General features: G+C 62.8%; 4 protein-coding genes across 5 annotated transcripts in view; 1 reads left to right on the top strand and 3 right to left on the bottom strand.

Moving 5' to 3' along the window:
• Positions 1-8,357: 8,357 nt before the first annotated feature.
• REXO2 (RNA exonuclease 2) lies at positions 8,358-11,938 on the bottom strand. The gene is made up of 7 exons (XM_082070362.1): positions 11,794-11,938; positions 11,638-11,721; positions 10,881-10,958; positions 9,967-10,078; positions 9,374-9,482; positions 9,145-9,198; positions 8,358-8,773 (listed from the first exon to the last, which is right to left on the bottom strand). Exons 1-7 carry the CDS (start codon positions 11,923-11,925, stop codon positions 8,644-8,646), a joined length of 699 nt encoding a protein of 232 aa, XP_081926488.1. The 5' UTR covers positions 11,926-11,938; the 3' UTR covers positions 8,358-8,643.
• A 988-nt stretch (positions 11,939-12,926) lies between these two features.
• RBM7 (RNA binding motif protein 7) lies at positions 12,927-15,032 on the bottom strand. Of its 2 annotated transcripts, none has more exons than XM_082070509.1 (5): positions 14,849-15,032; positions 14,542-14,704; positions 13,959-14,052; positions 13,751-13,835; positions 12,927-13,377 (listed from the first exon to the last, which is right to left on the bottom strand). In XM_082070509.1, exons 1-5 carry the CDS (start codon positions 14,942-14,944, stop codon positions 13,036-13,038), a joined length of 780 nt encoding a protein of 259 aa, XP_081926635.1. In that variant the 5' UTR covers positions 14,945-15,032; the 3' UTR covers positions 12,927-13,035. The 2 variants fall into 2 exon arrangements, with proteins under 2 accessions (XP_081926635.1, XP_081926634.1); XM_082070508.1 differs by having other exon boundaries at positions 13,745-13,835; positions 14,849-15,029.
• A 1,805-nt stretch (positions 15,033-16,837) lies between these two features.
• Positions 16,838-17,824, bottom strand: NNMT (nicotinamide N-methyltransferase). The gene is made up of 2 exons (XM_082070511.1): positions 17,635-17,824; positions 16,838-17,266 (listed from the first exon to the last, which is right to left on the bottom strand). Exons 1-2 carry the CDS (start codon positions 17,792-17,794, stop codon positions 17,055-17,057), a joined length of 372 nt encoding a protein of 123 aa, XP_081926637.1. The 5' UTR covers positions 17,795-17,824; the 3' UTR covers positions 16,838-17,054.
• Positions 17,825-18,670: 846 nt separating this feature from the next.
• Positions 18,671-20,397, top strand: part of ZBTB16 (zinc finger and BTB domain containing 16) — a 61,351-nt gene continuing 59,624 nt past the window's right edge. Inside the window, exon 1 of the mRNA XM_082070505.1 lies at positions 18,671-18,798. The gene's annotated coding sequence lies outside the window, so the exon portion shown is untranslated. The remainder of the gene's footprint in view (positions 18,799-20,397) is intronic.

Here is a 20,397-nt window from a genome sequence, read left to right as displayed (position 1 = left end):
AAATGATGAAATTAGAATGGTGTCAAACGTACAAGGATAAAAGGGGCTTTTTATCTTGGGAACAGAAAGAGGTTAATTAAAAAGAAACGCACAGGAAGTCTCTGTCTGCTCGTGGCCGATTGGAGCGCGGGAACCTGCAGCTTCCCCTGCCGGGAGGAGCGGGGGCAGCGCCGGCGCCCCCTCCATCCTGCAGCCTCGGGGCAGGGAGGGGCTTTACTCATGTTTTTGTGCAAAGACATAATTGTACGTCCCTGATTAATCTCCAGGCTGTGCCGAGCGCTTGCCATAAATCTCTGAAATAAACATGTCTATTTCTATTTTAATTATCTTTCTTCTTTGCTAAAGTTGGGGATGGTTTGGGCGGTTCCCTCCTCGCCTTTCCCGGTGAGACCTCGGTGTCCGCACCAGCGCTCCGCGGTGCCGGAGCCGCTCGTTCACACCCGGCCCTGGTTCCCGTCCCGCCGGGGATGAGCCTCAGCCCCGCGGTGCCGGCACAGGAGGGGCGAAGGGTTTTCCTGTCCCGAGCAGCAGACTGAGTGGTGCAATACATCTGCATCCCCATGCAAGTGCCCGCGTGCTGCTTAAATTAAGCGTTTTAACTGAACGGTGCGGTGGCATTTCACATGGGGGAAATTGCTCCAGTATTTACTGCTATTAAATTAATTTCTCAGTAGAGGATTTTAGACTCTTGTAATTCATGAGGATATTTTAGGTCCTGTTTACTGTCTGGTGCTTAAAAAAATTGTCTCAAGCATTTGTTTGCCGAATATAACGCAGTTATTACATTAGCTTTCTCTTGCAGGAGAGACAGGGGTTCATTAATGTTGATGTGGAGCTTATTGTATCGCCGGGCTCTCCGGGCAGCGCGCAATTCGTCATGAGGTGTGTGCGGCAACATCCAGGCACCGGAGGGCGGGAGGAAAACGGCTGCGGGCCGGCGCCCGAGCGCGCCCGGCGAGGCTGCGGCTCGCAGCAGCACCCAGGGAGGTGCTTTGAGTCCTCCACTATACATATATATATGCATGTATAAGTATATAGTGCCACAGCTGCAAAAGGGATTGATCCCTCTAAGCAGGAACACTTTGTGTCCGGGCAGGGGACTCCAAAGTTTGGACCTCAAAAGGAGAAATATCCGTTTTACTCCAAGAACAGATCGCAAACCGCTGAGGGAGACGCAGCCTGAGGTGGGACGGGGAAAGAAAGGGAAAGCAGTGCTTTTTGGAGCCGCTGTGAGTGTCTGTTAGCGGGTGACGCTTCCCCTGACCAGCCATGGTTCGCAGTGGGAATGGGCGGCGATGGGGCTGACGAGTGTTGGGAAGAGACTGACCCAGCAGGTGAACGGAAACCCGTTTTCTCCTCGACGCGGGTGCCGGAGCGGGATGATCCGCCCGCCCAGGTGGGGCTTCCATGGGCCCTTACGAGGAGCTCGGTCGGCTCCTGCGGCTGCCAGGCTCTGGTCACCTGAGCCTGGCAAGTACATCTTAGTCAGCTGCAAGGGCCGAGTGAAGCCCTGGCTGCGGGTGTTGGCGGCTCCAGCGCTTGTCCCGTGCCGGTTGTTCGGTGCTGTTCATGCAGCAAGGGGCTGCAGGGTCCCAGGGCTGGGCTTGGTTAAGCCTTAGGAACAGCCTAGGAAAGGAAAATGGGGTTTGTTTCCGTTCGCTTTGGTATTCCGAGCTCAGATACAACTCTTCAGGATGAGCTCTCATCCACTGGTAATATATTTATAGTGTATTTTTTTCACTTGTACGGGTTTTGTGGGAATGCGCCTTCCCGTGTGCATACGGTACCTTGCACGAGCGGCTGTTCGGTGTCCGGGGCCTCTTGGCACCATGAAAATACAAAGGATGAATAGTATTGAACAGCCAGAGCTGCCCTGGGTGCCTCTGCAACCTCCTGTAACTACAGCAGCTTGTTTTCCCTGAGCAGAATTTACCGTGTGTTCATGGCGCGCGAGCTCCCGACCTGGAGGCACAAGGTGGTATTTCTGTGGCGTTGTTTCTCTATGGCGCCGCTGTCGCGTTTCGGCGTCGCCGGGAGCGCGGGCACAGGCTGCGGGAAATCGCAGGGACCGGCGCGCCCGCGGCTCCCCCGGCATCCTCAGGACTTGTCTCGTTCCTGCTCCACTGGGAGCTCCCGGAGGAGGGGAAGTTGCTTGTATCTGCCGTTCGCTTAGAAAGAATAACGATTGAAAAAAAGGCGGCCAGACACAAAGCTGCAGGGGTCTGAGAGCTAATTAGTCCTACAGCGGCAAACGCTGCCCCCGTCAGCGCCGTGTAATTGCCCGCAAATAACGAATGAGCTCGGGCGGCGCTGGGCGGGGGCCGCGCTGCCCCAGCCCAACCGGGGGGTCCCAGCCCAAACCCGGGCAGTGACCTCGTGGCTCAGCCTCCGCTGTCTCTTTTCTTGGCCTCTCTGCAGAAATATCCAGTCGGTTCATGTCTAGCGCAGGAAAAATGAAGAGCGTGGTGAGCAATCGATGTTCGGCGGAGGACGGAAGCAGCTGGAGGGCGAGGGGGAGGGCGCTGCTCCCGGTTTCTGAAAGGTTATTTTAGCCAAGACAATAAAAAGCTGCTCCTTGGGAAGAGCATCTCGTACAAAGTCCACCCGGTCCCTCTGACCTTTTCCAACGCAATTGCGGGAGCACACGAGCCCCCGCAATGGATGCGATTCTGGTCGTGAGAAACAGTCCCTGTTTTACGCACGGTAACGTCGCAGCCCGACGAGTCCCTGGGGAAACGCAGCCGGATGCGCCGGCCCCACAGCGCAGGGGGCCCGGCGGGGGGGTCCCAGCACGGGGGTCTCGGTGTGGGGGTCCCGGCACAGGGGTCTCAGTGCGGGGCTGTCAGTGCGGGGTCCCGGCGCGGGGTCTGCGAGGGCAGGCAGGAGGAGGAATGGCCTCTGCTGTAGGACATGGTAAAGGATGGTTCCCTTTGGCGCGGGGTCACAGGAGGTAAATGGAGGTAAATGGAGGCTGCTGGCAGGCGCCAGCCCCTGACATTTTAATTCCACTCTGGAGGAAGGTGGAGCAGCTCGCGGCGCGGTGACGGATGAGCTCGTTATCCATCCTCGTCAGCGGGATGGAGAGAGGGCCCTGCCAGGGACGGCTCCGCCGCTCGCTGCAAAGCCTCTTCAGCCCTTAACAAAGAAGTGACAAGAGAGATCAGCGCTCCTGCCGCAGGGCTGGAGAGAGGTTTGAGAACAGGGCGCCCGAGCAGGGAGGCTGAGGTCGAGGTTCCCAGGGGAGCAGAGGTTTGGGTGGATAAAGCCGCTGGTGGGTGGTCCAGCTGGGCAGCACCTCCCCAAACCTCCCTGAACCTCCCCAAACCTCGCTGAACCTCCCCAAACCTCCCACCCAAAACTCAGCCCTGCCGGCTCGAAGGAATAACCGGAAAAACAAGCTTGTGTGTCCTTTGTTGGTGCTTTCACGGGGACTGGTGGGGAGGCTGGAGCAGCCGGTCCCTGGGCTGTGGGTGAAGCCTCGTTCAGTGGCTCAGACGCCCCGACAGAGAAATAATGGTCTAATTTGAATGTTATCTACACAAAATAGATTTAGTAGTTTCACTGGGATGTGCTATTCATGTTGTCATACACGGGGATGTTTGGGAAGGCTTCAGAGGTGGTTTAATTAGCAAAGTTAGTCAGGAGGGCAGTTTGCATTCTCCTCCTCCTTTTCTCTCTCCTAACGCTCCGCGGTTTCTGACCCCGAGAGGCGCGCGAGCTGGGGCTCAAACCGGCGCTGAGCGCGGCTCCAGCGGCTGCGGAGCAGGCGCACGGGCCGGCCGGCTCAGCCCGGGCTCGGGATGTGCAGGGAAGGTTTCTCGCAGGAGAAGGGGAATGAGTGCGGAGCCTCGGGCTGCAGCATCTCCCCGAGGGATTTCCTCACGTCCTCAGTCCCGTTGGCTCTTCCCGAGCGTTCCGAGCGGAGGTTTTACAGCCTGGAAACGCGATGTTAACACGGCAATGCGCGCCAACACCGTCCATATTTCACTGCCTGGGTGAGGACAGGGAGAACGCGCTTTCCTTTTCCCCTGTAAATAAACCAGGGTTGCTTGTTTTCTATTCCAAGGCTCCGCCGCCTGGCTGAGACGGTGATATTTTGAACCTGATTGGATCTTAAAATGGTCAGAGGTCCCCGGTGGCCTGACTCGAGCTGGCACTGTCAGCCGAGCCGCTGTCGTAGGGCGCAATCTCCTCTGTGCCGGGCTCGTGCCGCGCTTGCTGCTCCCGGCGCCGGTGGGGAATGGAGATGGATGTCCCCGCACCGCGACCTTGGCCACCGCCAGCGCGTCCTTGGGCGCCCAGCAGCTCCCGAGGCTCCGCTGCGCTTTCCTTGAGCACGGGGCGAGAGCACCCGGAGAGGGGCCAGGGGGGATGGAGAGGAGCAGGGGGATGGAGAGGGGCTGGGGGGATGGAGAGGAGCAGGGGGATGGAGAGGGGCTGGGGGGATGGAGAGGGGCTGGGGCAGCTGCACCGCGCACTCTGTCCCAGATGTCTGGGGAGGGCGGAACTGAATTGCACCTGGGGCTTAGGAACGGGAGTCGGGCAAATTCAGGCAAGAAATACGGGACAAATTCCTCGCAGCGCGGTCGTAAAACACGAGGAGGGTTCACCCGGGCTGGCAGCGCGGCTCTGGAAGTCTCTAAATCAACGGCAGGTATCCACATGGTCTCCGGGCGCAGGGCGCGCCAGCAAACGTTCCGCAGGCTGGCTTGCTGTTTGCTACCTTAAATCTGCTCGTAATTAGGTGTTTCAAAAAATAAACACATAAAATGTGAAACCCTACTGGTCGATTGGCCTTCACAGCGAATTTTCCCTTTGGTTTTCGTCTGAGCCCGGTGAAACCAGGACCGCATGGCTGCGGTGTTTGTTACTGGCTTGAAATAATTCTTCCAAAATACTGTCTTGCAAAAGCACCCAGCCCAGTGCTTACGTGTCTGTGGTATCCAGGAGACTGGCAGAAACTGCGCTCGCTGTGATTACCCAAAGCGGTCGTGTTATTCTGCTCGCTAATGGTGTGTAATTGTGTGCTGGGGCTGGCTGCAGGGGGGCAGGGAGCGCACGCAGCAGAGGCCGCCAGGGACCCGGCTGGGGACCCTGTCCCTCTGCAAACAGGAATAACTGTCCCCAAACGCATCCTCTGCGTTTGCTGCCTGAAATCGCAGTGGGTGCGCGGGGGGGAGCTGGTTGTCCAGAGGGGCCCGGCCGGGCTCACGGGCGGCTGCTCGCGGGCAGCCCGTCCTCCGCGGGGGCTCAGGGGCCAGAACCGCCGCCCAGCCCGCTCTGCCCGAGCGGCGGCTCCATCGCCACGTTCCCCAAACCACCGCCCGGCCCGCTCTGCCCGAGCGGCGGCTCCATCGCCGCATTCCCCAAACCGCCGCCCAGCCCGCTCTGCCCGAGCGGCGGCTCCATCGCCGCATTCCCCAAACCGCCACCCGGCCCGCTCTGCCCGAGCGGCGGCTCCATCGCCGCGTTCCCCAAACCGCCGCCCAGCCCGCTCTGCCCGAGCGGCGGCTCCATCGCCGCGTTCCCCAAACCACCACCCAGCCCGCTCTGCCCGAGTGGCGTCTCCATCGCCGCGTTCCCCAAACCACCGCGCAGCCCCGGTCCTGGGGAGACACCAGGAGACCAAGCGCAGCAACAGCAGCCGGGACGGCGCGTGGATGCGTTGGGCTGTGCCAAAGTCCGTCGCTGCCAAAGGGAAACGGGACACGGTTTTAGTTGTAACTTGGCTGTCGATGGGGACAGAGGAAGGAAGATCTCGCGGAGGAAGAAGCGGGTGCCCTGGAGACCTTGGCGCGGTTCTCGGCTCTGCTGACGATTCCCGGGTGACCTTCGGCGGTCGTTTCTCTCTCTGTGCTTCGTTTCCCTTCTGCCAAGTTCAGAGCGCGTGTTCCTCCCCGCGGTCCCGTCTGCTGGGGTCAGCAGCACGGTTACTCTGGTTTATGGTGTTTCCTCGCAGTGCGGCGTGCAGGGCTGGCGGGGAGCAGGAGAACCGGGGAGGGCGCAGGGCGGCTTCTCCTATTGCGCCCTCGCATGGGCTGTGCGTCTATTGCAGAACGCACTTGCACGGAGGAGAGATTTTCTTTTCAAATCAGTCAAATGTTAGATGGGATAGAGTGGGTGCAGGATGATTCGCACTGACACCCTGTCGTGGTTCCCTCTCCTTTACCCGTGTCCGAGCACAGGGGAGGTTCGGCAGCATCGTGGTTTGGGAGCATCGCGCTCCATTGCGGTTCGGGAGCATCGCGCTTTGTCCCTGTGTCCCTGCCCACGCTGTTCCGGCGCTCGCCCGCCGCAGGGACGGCCCCGGGACACGGGGGTGACGCGTCCTCGTCCTGGAGCCGCACGCAAGTTTCTGACAAGTTGTGTTTTATTGAGCGAGCGCGGGGTAATTCTGCACGTCCTTGTTTTGTCATTTAGAGCACTTAAAGTGTCACGGCGATTTCAGTAGCCTAAAAGCTCATCTGTCAGCGCCGTGAGTTATTGCAGTAAAAGGGTATCATCAGCGGCGGCGGGAGGACGAGTAACAGACGTGTCTGAAGGGTTTCTGCTCCGTGCTGTTGCTGCCGACCTTGACCGCGGCCGCGCTCGGCTCTGCCGAATCTTCGCTTGGAAAAGCGGGGATTTGGGTGCAAACGTGGGACGGTCAGAGCTGCAGCTCCGGGTTCGGTGGCGCCAAACTGGTGCTCGTCCCGATCTCCATGGTTTGCCCCTGCGTGGCGCAGCGCGGAGGACGGACGGGCCGGGGGCGCAGGGGCATCGGGGTTATTTCCTTGGTTTGAGAACGGCTGCAGCTGCTGCTGCGCCGCGCGGTGCCGCCGAGGGCGTTTCCAGCCGCGCATTCCGGGTGAGAACGGCTCAAAACCAACGGAATAAGTGATGCGGTTTTGTAACTCGCTTTAGAATTGTAGCAGTAATCCCTGGTTCCATTATTAACGTGGCATTAAAGGACTCAAGGCCTCTCAGCAAATTCCTATTTCAAATAAATAATTACTGGAGCCAAGATAATTTATTAAACAAAATTGAAAAATGCAGGCGCGCTTTGTGTCTGCCTTCGAGTAATTTGTGTTTTACCCACCGCGTCCGAACTGCGCTGTTACCCCAGCGCCCGGGACGCCGATGCGGCGCCAGCGTCCGCAGCCGGTACCGGTACCAGCTCCGCCTTCCCGCGTCCAGGTGGGGACACACACGCTTTCCGGAGTTTAGTACAAAGTCCTCATCGTTCTGTGCACCCTGGGCACCTCGGCAGCGAATGTGTGTGTCCCCTTTGCAGAGCGGGCGATGCGGAGCGGGGACGTTGTGCTGCTGTCCCTCCCGCCCCACACCCTCGTTTTTGGCAGGATAATGAAGCACCATCGCGGGTGCGGGGCGGACGCGCGGTGCGGGGCGGACGCGCGGTGCGGGGCGGACGCGCGGTGCGGGGCGGCCTGCAAAGCTCTGCTCTCGCAGGGGGTTGTCGCGGCTCCGCCGTGTCCCGTTTTCTGGCCGCTCCCAGCGGGGCCGTTTCCGTCAGTGGGTGATTTCTCCTAAAGCGCTTTGGTTAAATAAATAACGAGACTGCGAGCGCGAGACGTTGTTTCAGCATTCCAGACCTCGGTGATCCCCAGCGCAATGTTGATCGAGCTTTCAGAAGTAACTCGTGTAGACGCTCCTGGACGGGGAGCAGCGTGGAGCCGGGTCGGTGCTCGCAGGGGGGTCCGCGTCTCGTGCGGGAGGGAGCACAAAGACTCCGCCTGCTCTTGGGGGTTTTATCTGCGCGTTGCCGAGACGTGTGGCAAATCTGTGCTGAATCGGAACCTCAGACGACGGCGGCGCGTGAAAACAGGGAAGGTATTGCATAGTACAGGGAATGAGATAAAAACCCGTCACATGGCGCAGCTACTTCAGCAGCAAGAATAAACAACATTTAAAAATGTATAAACACAGATGGCGCGTTTTCCTTGAAAAAATGTTTCAAGGAAAATAAAAGCCCCTTAAAAAGGAATAAAACATGAAAAGGAGGAGAAGCAGGTTGGAGAGAAGCAGTCAAAGGAAGGGGAGAAACCAACAAAACCCAAATCAAAGCTCCAGCAGGTCTGGCTGGCGTGTGGCTGCGGGTGCATCTGCCGGGGCGATGGCAACGGCGTGGCCCCGGTGTCACCCAGCGTGTCCCCGGTGTCACCCAGCGTGTCCCCGGTGTCACCCAGCGCGTCCCCGGTGTCACCCAGCACATCCCCCAGCTCAGCTGGCCCACCCGCGCGGCGTCCCCGGTGTCACCCAGCGTGTCCCCGGTGTCACCCAGCGCGTCCCCGGTGTCACCCAGCACATCCCCCAGCTCAGCTGGCCCACCCGCGCGGGAAACAGGCTGCACAAGAACACCCCATTCAACAGAACTGTTTATTGTGTACTGAAAGAGTGCATCTAAAAGAGGGCGTATCAAACTGCGTGTTCTACCTACAACGTACAAAGAAAGAGGCTGCTGGGGCTCGAGCGTGCGGGTTCCTCGCTCAAACCGAGAAGAAGCCGTAACTTCCCGCATTGGAACAGCTGGTGAGAAGCAAAGGAACGGAGGGTGCAGCTTCTGGAGAGACCGGCAAACGGAAAAGAACCAGGAGACGCGTCCCACGCCTGCCAGCGCGCGGCACAGCGCGGCGCGGTGAGAGATCAGCTGGCAGTTTTGTCGCTCTCTCCGTTCTCTATTAGTTTCCTCTTCTTTTCATCCGTTTTCCTCTTGAAGATGCTGTCTCTGTAGAACTGGAGCTCTTTGATGCTTTCCCTGATGTCATCAAGTGCTCTGAAAGAGAATTGAGGAGGGTTCGAAGCGCCCGCGCGTGCCCTCAGCTGCATGTGGATCCCAACGCGCCCGAGAGATCCCGGCCCGGGAGAAACCGAACTGTGAGGCGCGGGGTTCGCACATCTGCCAGAGCAGAACCAGACCGCGCTGGCACGCGGAAAGCAGGAGCCCGGCAGCGCTGGCACGCCGGCAACGCGCAGCTGGGAAGGAAAGCGCTCGGGGTTCGAACAGCCCTTCCCAGCCCGGCTGCCGGGGCAGCGGGAGCGCCGGGAGCAGCGCCGAGCGCTCAGCGAAGCGCCATGTCCTGCTCGTGCCGAGCACGGCTCCTGGTGACAAACCCCGCTGCGCTGGGGACAAAAGCAGGACCTCACCTGTGGGACGCCGCCTTCTTTGGTGCAAACTCATATTCTTCTGGATACCAGCGCCTGCGAGGGTAAAAAGCGCTGGTTAAAACAGGAAACGGGGATCCAAACGTGCCTGGTGGCTGCCGCGGTTTGTCACGACTGCGGGCAGCGTCGCCCCCGGTCCCCGAGGGCGCGTTGGTGCCGCCGCGCAGGCCGCCCGCGGTCACCCGGCACGCGGCGCTCGGGCGGCGCTCACCTGCACAGCTCTTTGACGGTGCTGACGTCGATGATCCGGTAATGAAGGTGCCTCATGAACTGAGGCATGTATTTGTCAAGGAACTTCTTATCCGCGTGAACGGAGTTACCTGCAGAGACACCAAACGCGACGTTTCTTCAAAGCCGCTCGGCTCCTGTGAACGACACGCGAAGGAGGCGCAGGGAGCGAGCGGGGAAGGATCAGAGGGTGCGAACAGCGATTTGCAGGCAGCTCGTTTATCCCATTTTCTGCTAAATATGATTGTAAAGGTTTGTTACGCTTTCATTTCGGGATCACAGGCAGTTTAAACATGTAATCCTCGTTAATTCTTCAGGTACTCCTCCTGTAACGCCTGTCACGCAGATGCACATCAAAGTACTGTGCAAGAAGCAGGTTTTCTGCAAGTGCAATAGGTATCAGTACTAATTTCACTTACTGGGACGATTCATGTTTGGCATTTTGTTCGACAGACACGTGAGAAAAGACGCTGTTGTGTCTGCTGCTGGGACCCGGCGGGCGCGGTTCGCTGCCGCGCTCAGCCCCCCGCCCCAGGCACAGCGTGCGACGGGTGAGAAACCGCGGCCGCGCTTCACCTGCCAGCGGACAGAGCCCCGGGGGCGTCTGCTGCCGCACGAAGGACAGGAACTCGTACTCCGCTTGCTGCAGGGAAATCTTGCTCTCCTTCACCGCCTTGGTGAGGCCAGACTGCAAAACAGAGCAGGAACATGCTGCCGCGAAACGCGCTGCCGCGAAACGCGCTGCCGCGAAACGCGCTGCCGCGAAACGCGCTGCTGCGAAACGCTCCCGGCAAAGCTCGGCCCCGGAGCAGCAAGCAGGGTCCTGGTTCACCATTCACCGTGATTCCTACAGATCAGAAAAGCCCCTTCCTTCCTTTTTTTTCAGTAGTTAAACATCAAACCTGCTCCATGTGCTGTCAGTGAATTGTTGCTGTCTGGCTACACTACACACTTCCACGACTGTGCTGTGAAAATCTACTTGACAGATCCAAGTGTGGTTAAAAAAATGCATTGTGTGGCTGTGTTTTCATCTATACTCTAATTGCTTCTCTTTTCCCAGTCAATTGAGGAGGAGGAGCTCGGGAGCAGTGACAAGTGTGCCACCACCTTCAGCTCACTCAGAAACTGACGCCAGAGGCTGAGAGAACGGGAAAAACACCCATCACGGTAAATTAATAATCATTTTCCAAACTCCTGCTAATCCTCCCCGGGCAGGGCGAGATGCTGGAGGAGGGGAAGGGCTACGGGTATCTTAAAATTGCGGCCCTTAATTGAAAACTAACTTGAATTTCAATTCATAATCAGGGATTTGGAGATGCGCCCGCTGCCTGGCTGCCGGCGAGGAGGACGCTCGATCGGCGGCTGAAAGAACTCGGAATAATCTCTCGAACTGTTGGCACGGGAGCTTTCCCTTTGCAGGTGACTGCACCGCAACGGATCGTTCTGAACTACGCGTCGTTCTCGCGGCTGCGAGGGAGGAGCGGGGTTACCTTCCCGTGGTGCTCCTTGCACCACTCGGACATGCCGTCCAGCAGCTCGTCGGGCTGGTTGATGATCAGGTTGGGGCCCTGGCAGAAGGAGAACACACGAGATCGGGCGAGGAACGCGGCCGGTACCGACAGATCGGGTGAGGAACGCGGCCGGTACCAACAGATCGGGTGAGGAACGCGGCCGGTACCGACAGATGGGGTGAGGAACGCGGCCGGTACCGACAGATGGGGTGAGGAACGCGGCCGGTACCGACAGATCAGGCGAGGAATGCGGCCGGTACCAACAGATCAGGTGAGGAACGCGGCCGGTTCCGACAGATGGGGCGAGGAACGCGGCCGGTACCAACAGATCAGGTGAGGAACGCGGCCGGTACCGACAGATCAGGTGAGGAACGCGGCCGGTACCGACAGATGGGGTGAGGAACGCGTCCGGTTCCGACAGATGGGGTGAGGAACGCGGCCGGTACCGACAGATGGGGTGAGGAACGCGGCCGGTACCGACAGATGGGGTGAGGAACGCGGCCGGTACCGACAGATGGGGTGAGGAACGCGGCCGGTTCCGACAGATGGGGTGAGGAACGCGGCCGGTACCGACAGATGGGGTGAGGAACGCGGCCGGTACCGACAGATGGGGTGAGGAACGCAGCCGGTTCCGACAGATCGGGTGAGGAATGAGGCCGGTACCAATAGCTCGGGTGAGGACCCGGCCGGTTCCGCCCCGCTGTCCCCGGCCCGGCGCGGCCGGCCGCGCACGCACCTCGGCCAGCACGTTGAGGTCGCAGTCGGTGATCAGACACGCCATCTCCAGGATCTGGTCCTTCTCCACGTCCAGGCCCGTCATCTGCCACACACGCGGCACCGTCAGCGCGCCCGCGCCGCCCGCGCCCCCCGGCCCGCCCGCCCGGCCCCGCACCTCCAGGTCCACCCAGACCATGCGCTGGCCCATCCCGCCGCCGGCCATGGCCGCCGCCCGCCGCCGGCCCCGCCACAGCCGCCCGCCGCAGCCCCGCAGCCGGCCCAGCGCAGCGCGGCTGCCGCCCAGCATCGCCGCCGGCCGCAAAGCGCCGCCGCCGCACTACAGCTCCCGGCAGCCCCCGCGGCGCGGGGCCCACGGGCTGCGCGGCCGGCGGGCGCGGGGGCTGCTGGGAGTTGTAGTCCGGCGGCGGCGCGCAGCCTCCGCGGGGCGGGGCCGGAAGGAGCCACGGCCTCGGCCGGTCCGGACAGCGGGGAGAGCCGGGGATGGACCGGGGGAGACCGGAGGTGCACCGGGTACACTTGGGGATGCACCGGGGAGACCGGGGGAGAGCCGGAGGTGCACCGTGGAGAGCCGGGGAGACCGGAGGTGCACCGGGTACACTTGGGGATGCACCGGGGAGACCGGGGGAGAGCCGGAGGTGCACCGTGGAGAGCCGGGGAGACCGGAGGTGCACCGGGTACACTTGGGGATGCACCGGGGAGACCGGGGGAGAGCCGGGGGTGCACCGAGTACACTTGGGGATGCGCCGGGGAGACCGGGGGAGAGCCGGGGGTGCACCGGGATGATCCGGGAGTGGACCGGGGAGACTGGGGGTGCACCGAGTACACTCGGGGGTGCACTGGGGAGACCGGAGGTGCACCGGGTACACTCGGGGGTGCACGGGGGGGACCGGGGGTGCACCGGGTACACTCGGGGGTGCACGGGGGGGACCGGGGGTGCACGGGGCCCCGCAGCCCCTGTGCACACACCCAGTTTTACCCCTTGGGCTGAAATGAGGACAGTTTATCGCTGTGTTGCTTTTTTTTGTTTCTTTTTTTTTTCCAGGGAGACTTTTGATCCTTTTCCCAAGACAATATTCAACTGTTCTGTATAAAAAGTGCCGGATTTCGGATGCCAGAATCCATCCGCCCGCCCCAGCCCGGTTTAAAGACTGGAACCCTCTCCCCCCACTACAAAACCCCCCCGCGCCTTCTCCCCGCAGCACAACAAACAGTGATTTTTTGGGAACCCCTGAGGTGCAGAGTTAATCCCTTTGAAATCGAGAGGCTTTGGAGCGCGATGCTGCTCAGAGTTTTACAAACGTTAAAAGGTAACCGCGAGGGGCTGGGTTTGTATTTTCTATACATATACTCGGTAAGAAACAGCTCCGGTTCTCCTTTGCCGTGAGTCCTGCGACGGTCAGTGCCGCGCCGGGTGCCAGCGCGCGTCCCGGTAGCCGTCCCTGCGGTAGTCGTGGCTCCAGCCGTCCCGCTGCCGCTCCTCGTAGGCGGGCTCGTCGCGGCCCGCGCGGTACCGGTGCTCGTCCCGCTCCTCCGCGCCCAGCTCCTCGCGCTTGCCGCGCTCCCCGAAGCGCCGGCTCTCGGGCAGGTACGGGTGGGCGCCCAGCCGGCCCTTGCGCGGTGCCGGCAGCTCGGGGCGCCGCGGCACGGGGGGGAACGTGTGCGGGGGCGGCGGGAAGGAGAATCCGGGCGGTTTGTATTTCCCAAAGGGCAGCGCGTACTGCCACGGGATGTTCTTCAGCTGCAACAAGAGGAGAGAGCGCTGGGGACAGGGCGCTGGAGCCCCAGGGACCGGGAGAATGCAGAGCCCGCACTGGCCCCCGCATCCATTGCAGTAAATAGGGGGAAAAGGAGAGGATTTGGCTCGGAAATGAAACTAAACGCTGATGTCTTGCTATCAGCAATGGCCTCATCTACAGCTCAAAGCCCTCCCCACATCAGCCACCCCAGGACCACGAGCTGCTCATCTCCTGGCACTGTCATTTCAGCGCTGCAGGAGCACGTTCCCTAACGCAGTCGCGCAGGAAACAAGCGCTGGGCCCCAGGGCCAGCCCTGTCCCGTGCCGCCAGCCAGGCGCGGACACGCCGGGGACAAGACCACACTGTACCCCCACCTGCTGCTGAAGGCCGTCTGGCGGCAGAGGCCTCTGCGCCGCCGGGAATCCCGCCGCTGCTATGCCGTCGGGGCTCCTGTCGTATCTGCGGAGAGAAACGTGAGGAATTTTAGCCACCAACACAAGAGCAACGCAGGCCCAGGGGTGCCAGGAATTCCAGCATTTGCTGCACAGGGAAGAGAGTGTAAACTGTGCTCGGGACTCGTACCTGCTGCAAGAGGACGCCGGGTGTGCCGGGCTGGCGTTGGCAGCACCGTGCGGGGAACAGGATGGGTTCCCGTCCTGAGATGCGTGGCTGCTCCCTGCGGAGAAACAAACGTCACCAGGACAACCCCCGGCAGCTCGAGGAGCTCGGGCGCGAAGGGGACAGTGGCCACGCGCTTCCCCAGCTCCCGAGGTTTGTCAGGATCTGCTAAAGCGCGTGATCCCCTCCAAACCGGGACGCCCCAGGGGACGGGCGGGATCAGGCAGCAACATTCTGGCCAACCCGCGTCATTGAACTGACAGCAGGGGCCGCTGTTACTGCCCGCCTGGTCCTTTTGAAGGGGGTACAGATGGATAATCAAAGTCCCCCTGCAAGGCTCAGCTCAGGGCTCTGCTTGGCCACAACGGGCAGAAGGTCCCCCGTTGAGGCACGGGGACAAACACACACCAGGTGTCACCGCGGTTCTGTGACATCACCGGGCACGGTGTGCGCAGGGTAACCCGTTACTCCCCAGCCCGGGGCGCTGGGGCAGCCGGCGCGGTTCGGCGCCTCCCGGGCGCCGGGGGCGCAGCCCGGCCCTCGGTACCTGAGCGGAACTGGATCTTGATGGGCCGCCCGTACAGCTTGATGCCGTTCAGCAGGCTCAGCCCGTACGGCACCGACTCCTCGTGCTTGAAGTTGACGAAGGCGAACTGCTTGGGCCGGCCGTCCCGGTCCCTGGGGATCTTCACCTTCACCACCGGGCCGGCCTGCGGGCGGACGGGGCGCGTTAACCCGCGCAACTTTGTCCTCCCGCGGCCGCCGTAGCGCCCGCCCCCCCCCGCCGCCCCGGCGCGGCGCCCGCGGCCTCCCCTCCGTCCCCCCGGTGCAGAGCGCGGGCTGGGCGGCGGTACCTGGTGGAACAGCTCGAAGATGAGCTCCTCGGTGACCTTGGGGTCCAGGTTCCCCACGAACAGGGTGCGATCGGCCTCGGCCGCCGCAGCCCCCATCGCCGCGGCCCGGGCAGGAGCGCGCTCACCGGCACTGCGCAGGCGCCGCCGCGTCACGTGCTGCGTCAGCCGGTGCGCCACGTCCCGCCCCTTCCGGTGGGCGCGGCCGAGGCGGCGGAAGCGGGGTGCGGGGGTGGCGAGTGGCGGGCGAGTGGCGGGCGGGCGGCGGGAGGGCCGGGGGGGCTGCGCGGTCTGGTGATGAACTCGTACCGGGTAATAAATCCTGTTGGTGACCCGGGGCTGCTCGAGCGCCGGGCGCGCTCGCCGGTGGAGCCGCTGGCGCGACAGCGTGCTCGGTGTTCCCGGTATCTCCGCGCTCCCGCAGCGTCCCCCGGAGACACCGAGCGGTGCTGAGCCCGGCAGGAGCCCCGGATGGACCCGCTGGGGCGGGGACCGGGGGGGCAGCCCTGGGTGTCCCTCCTGCCCCCGGCGCCGCCGTGTGGCCGCGGTCACCGGGAGAACGGGCCGTCCCGCGGGGCCGGCGCTGCCGCCCGAGCGCCTGCAGACCGCGGCGGGACGGGGCTGTGTCCGGCGGAGCCCGGGGCGCCCGCCGCCTCCCCGGTGCCCGGGAGCGGTTCCGGCCCCGACCCGCGCGGTTCCCAGCGGCGCCCCGCTGCTCTGCGCGCCCCGCGCGGGGCGGGTGCTTGTTCTCCATCTGGAGAAGTTGGGAACGGGGCAGCCGAGCCTTCATTTTTCATGAGGCCCTGACGCGTTATGGCGTTTCCTATTCTCTTGTTAATTAGGCGCTGTTCATTTTCTTCACTTCATTACTTACTGCCGCACCTAGAATTTATATTCATTTGGCTTAATCGCGTCCGCCTGGTTAAATTCTAAACAGTTACTCATTCAGAAAGGAAATTATTACCTCGCTCTGCCAGGACTTCCACTTTGCCTTAATTTCCCCGGGGCCTCGTTCAGTTTCCCGGCGTTTCTCCCCCGCGGGTCTGCGGGACGGGCTGGGAGCGCGAGCGGCGCTGGCACCGGCACCGCCGCGTTCTGCCGAACCGCGCACCGGACGGCCCGGAGGCGCCTGCCCGGTGTCACCCGGCCCAGGGCGGGAGGAAGGACAGCGGGGAGCAGGAGGTCATCTCGGGTTTTCCACAGCAGCTCTTAGGAGTCTGTTGCGTTTTTCCCCCGTTTTGTGCTGTTTTCTGCCCCATTGCTCTCGCAGCCCTTCCCGCCCACTCCCTCGGGGCAGGTGCGCGTTGCCGGGGCCGCACGACCAGCGGGTTTCAGCGGTTTGTGGGGCTGGCCGGGCGCTGCTCCTCCCGCCCCGTCCCGTTCTCCCCCAGCTCTTTGGGCAGAACTCAGGATTGCTCCGGAAACCAGACACAGCTCTGCCTTTGGACAATCCCGCTGCCTTTGCCGCCAGCCTTTGTCCCGTAAGAATGGATTTAGGTCTCAAAAACGTGTTGTGGCTGGAAGGGGAAGGGATGTTGGAGCAATTCCCGTGTCGCCCGAGCGGGGCTGCTCCGTGTCTGTGTGCACATCGATCGCAGCCCGCGCGCTGCTGCAGCTCTTTATTTGCTCTCAGGCGAAGTGTACAAGGTGCATCGGTGGGTTTGGGAACCGGACACGCCGCAGTTTTGCCGCGCAGGGCTACGCGGTGCCGCGCCGCCGTGCCGCCAGGACCAGCGCGGCCCGCATGTCGGTGCGGCCGATGCCCGCCGGGTACGGCTGCAGCTCGGTGAAGCGCACCTCGAAGCCGGCGCCCTGCACAGCCTCCAGCACCGCGGCTTCGTCCAGGCGCAGGCAGGAGAACACCTGCTCCCCGACGCCGTAGTAGGTGGTGCTGAGGGAGGTGAGCAGCACCAGGTGCCCCCCCGGCCTCAGCAGCCCCCCGATGTGGCGCAGGGCGCGCTGGAAGGCGGGCAGGTCGGGGCAGGCGGCCTCCAGGCAGTAGGCGGACAGGACGCAGTCGGCGGGCGGCAGCGCCGCGGGTGCCGCCGGGTTGGCTTTGGTCACGTCGCACTGCAGCACCCGCTTCACCTTCCCGCGCAGCTTCGCCTCCTTCTCAGCCCAGCGCTCCCTGGGGGGAAAGCGAGCAGGTGCAGCCGCGCGCGGGCGCGTGTGGCCGCTGTGCTGGATCGGCGGCCGCGCGCTGGGACACTCACCGGTCCCCTTCCAGCTCGCACACGTATTGCACCACCGGCCGCCAGTCGAAGGCCCCCGGCTCGTTCCTCAGCCACGACTCCAGCTCCCGGCGGTTCTGCGGCGTGTAGTCCATGGCCACGATCTCCCGGAAGCACTCGCACGCCGACAGCAGCTGGTAGATGGTGGGGCCGCAGCCCACGTCCAGCAGGGTGTCGCCCCCCAGCCCCTCTGGTGCGGGCAGCGGGAGCACCCGGTGAGCACAGAGACCGTGTCCCGGGGCAGAACCATCCTCAGCCTCCCCAGCCCGGCGACGCTGCCCCAAGCACCGGGATCCCAGCACAGCCCCGACCGCAGCGGGGACAGTGCCCGAATCTGCACAAGGACACCCCCGTCCCCTGCCCAGGCTGCGCTTGGCGCCGTGTCTGGGAGCTGGGACAACTCCAGCCACCAACACCCCCTATGCAGGCACAGAGGTGCCTGCACGTACAGATCTATGTTAAAGCAGCCGTGCCTGTGCCCATGGCCAGCATGTCCCCCGCCCTGTGCCGGGCCCGTCCCGCTGCCCAGGGACAGCCCCCAGACGTCCCGGGACTCACCCAGCGCGAACACCTTGGCCAGGCTGCGCAGGTTCTGCGTCAGGAAGGCGTTGGGCCGGCCCTGCCCGTCGCTCAGCCTGTAATACTCGCTCAGGTAGTCCCGGGGGGTGAAGCTCCGCTCGTACTCCCCAGCGCCCGTGAACGCGGCCGGAGCCTCCATGGTGCCGCCGTCCCGCGCGGCGCCCGCTGCTCGGCCCGGTCAGACTTTGACCCGCCGCCCTCCCGGCGCCTCCGTGCGGGCAGGGGCTGTGCTCCGGCCCAGCTGCACGTTTTCCCTGCTGAACCCCAGCAGCCCCGGGCGCACAGCCCCGCACAAACTCACGGCCATGGCTGGGATTGCCTTGCCTGTCCCTGATCTCCAGTAACTGGCAGCAATAACCAGGCCAGCGCGAGCTGGGCCGCCAGCAGGCACAGCTGCTGTTCTGTTGGTGCGGCCGGCACCCGCGCTGCTCAACAGCTGGTCGGGGTGCTCGTGTTCAGTAACTGTGGTGAGGAGCTCGGAACACATCGGGTGTCCCGGCGGCGTCTGTCCCGGGGGGAGCAGGACCCGCTGCCCCCGCCCAGACTCCCCCGCTCTTCCACTGATTTGGTTGCTTTCTCGTTTTTTTCAGGTTTCCTTTGGAAAGCTGCAGTTTCACCTCCTCGCTCTGAAAACCAAGAACCCTCAGCCTCGGCACCCGGGTTTTGCCCCAGATGTGGCCCCTGCCTGCACCGCGTGCGATGCGGACGCTGCCGCACCGGGTGCCGGGCAGCCCTGGCCGCGTCCCGCGGTGGCCGCGGTGGCCGCGCTCTCCTCGCCGTCCCCGCCACGCAGCGGCAGCAGAGCCCCACGGTTCAGCGCGTCCGCAGCGTCTCCTCCTCCTCCGCTCGCCCAGCCGGAGCCGAAATGATCAAAGGGCTTTAGGCTTGTTACAGACTCCGAATCTGTATAGTTGACATTTGCTTTATTGCAGACGTGTCGTTAGGAGTGGCGGGCGATGAGCCACCGTACTGTCCCCAGACTAATAACTGCTATTTTAGGTCCCGAGGTGGCTTTGCTGAACAAACCCGCATCCCACCCGCCGGCGTGAAACCCGCTGCCCATGGTGTGAAGCCGCAAAGGGACGTCAGCCCGAAAGACGGACGTGTTCCCGTGGTTTTCTTCGAGACAGAAGCCAACTACAGGTGACTCTGAAGCCACCGACCCCTTAGAGCCTCCCGGCCGTGGCAGGGGTGTCTGTGTCACGGGATGTCACCCCAAATCAGCCCGTGGGCACTGCCACCCCAGCCGTGACAAACGCTGGCAACACCGGGGTTTGTCCCTGGCCTGAAATCTCCGCACCGCCGCAGGAACGGGAGGTGGGGGAGAGGCGAGTGTGCCGCAAAGCCAAGGCTAAACGCGCTCTCACCAGGGTCTGGCTTTATTTTCTGGGTCGGGGTCTGTTACGCGGCACAGCCACGGACGCATGGCGGCTTTGGCGCATTCCTGGTGCTGTTTGCCTGTGTTTTGGTCCATAGAACCTATTTTTTCTCATGGAGTGACATGATTTGGGGATAAAAGTACAAATTGCTGGCACCCAGAGAACCTTGGGCTGTTGATGAGTGGAGCTCAGCCTTGTCACCCGTGTCCCCAGCCCGGCTCTGACCCCCCCGAGCCGAGAGCACCCCAGGAACGCTCTGCCCCCAGCTCTCGTCTGCATTGAGCTCCCGGCTCCAGACGGCTGATTTCCATTTCCCTCGCACTTGTAGCTCGATCAGAGTGTGATTAGGGCTCCGCGGGCTCCATTGTCATCGCCACCTAAGTGCTGCTCTGATGGATATAAACAGCGTTCGGGTGTTTACACCGTGGAGCGCGGCGCCGCGCTCCCTCCCCGGTACCGCGGGAGGACAAATCACAGGCACAAACCCAAACCTGCTGGGGTGGTCCTGATGGGACACAGCTGTGCCCGTCACCCAACGAGGGGCACCTTGGCCTCCTCAGGGGCAGCACCTGCGATGTTATAAAGGGAGGGGCAGGGGGTGTGGTTTGGCACCTGCAGCGTCTCTGGGTGCCGGGGTTTGTGCCGGTGCCCAGTTTTGGTGTGAAAGAGGCCAGTTTGTGCCCCCAGTACAGAACCAGCCCCATGCCGGGCGTGGGGTGAAGCCCGGACAGCGCCGGAGCCCCCGGCTGCTCCAGCCCGGCCGCCCCCCTGCGGCCGCACCTGGGACACAGGTGAGCGGGGCCCTGGGTGCGCTTCGAGGCTGGGAACAGGAGCTCCTTTCCTCTGTTTTATGTGGTTTTTGCCCACTGAGCAGTAGGTGGGTCCCTCCGCTGGGTTTGTGGAGATGTGTGTGAAGAAAGCGCTCGAAAAGCAAACGGTTTTGGAGAAAGCAGCAACTGTTCTTTTGTTGAACAAGCTGGTGGTTTGGAAAGGCAGAGGCAATGTTGCTTTTGGAGGACAGGATGCAGTTCTCTGGGGTTTGCAGCTGCTCCGCGTTGGGCTCCCGGGTGTGTTCTGGGGTCTGTGGGGCAGCTCCGCGGTGCGGGGCCGGGGGGGACAGCGGGGCCGGGGGGGACAGCGGGGCCGGGGGGGACAGCGGGGCCGGGGGGGACAGCGGGGCCGGGGGACAGCGGGGCTGGGTGCTGGGTCCTTGCCGTGGAGCTGCTCGGCGCGGCAAGCGCTGCGAGTTTCCCCTGCGTGTTCGTGGGTGCAAAGTCTCGCGCGTAGTTTCCCGTGGGGCTGGGAGGAGCGTCCCCGGTGCCGTTCCCTCTGCCCCGTCCCCAGGGCGCGGGCGCTCGGAGGC

This window comes from Streptopelia decaocto (assembly GCF_964273445.1).
Source record: "Streptopelia decaocto genome assembly, chromosome: 21".
In the NCBI taxonomy this organism is placed as follows: Eukaryota; Metazoa; Chordata; class Aves; order Columbiformes; family Columbidae; genus Streptopelia; species Streptopelia decaocto.
This window is presented reverse-complemented; position numbering and strand designations above follow the sequence as displayed.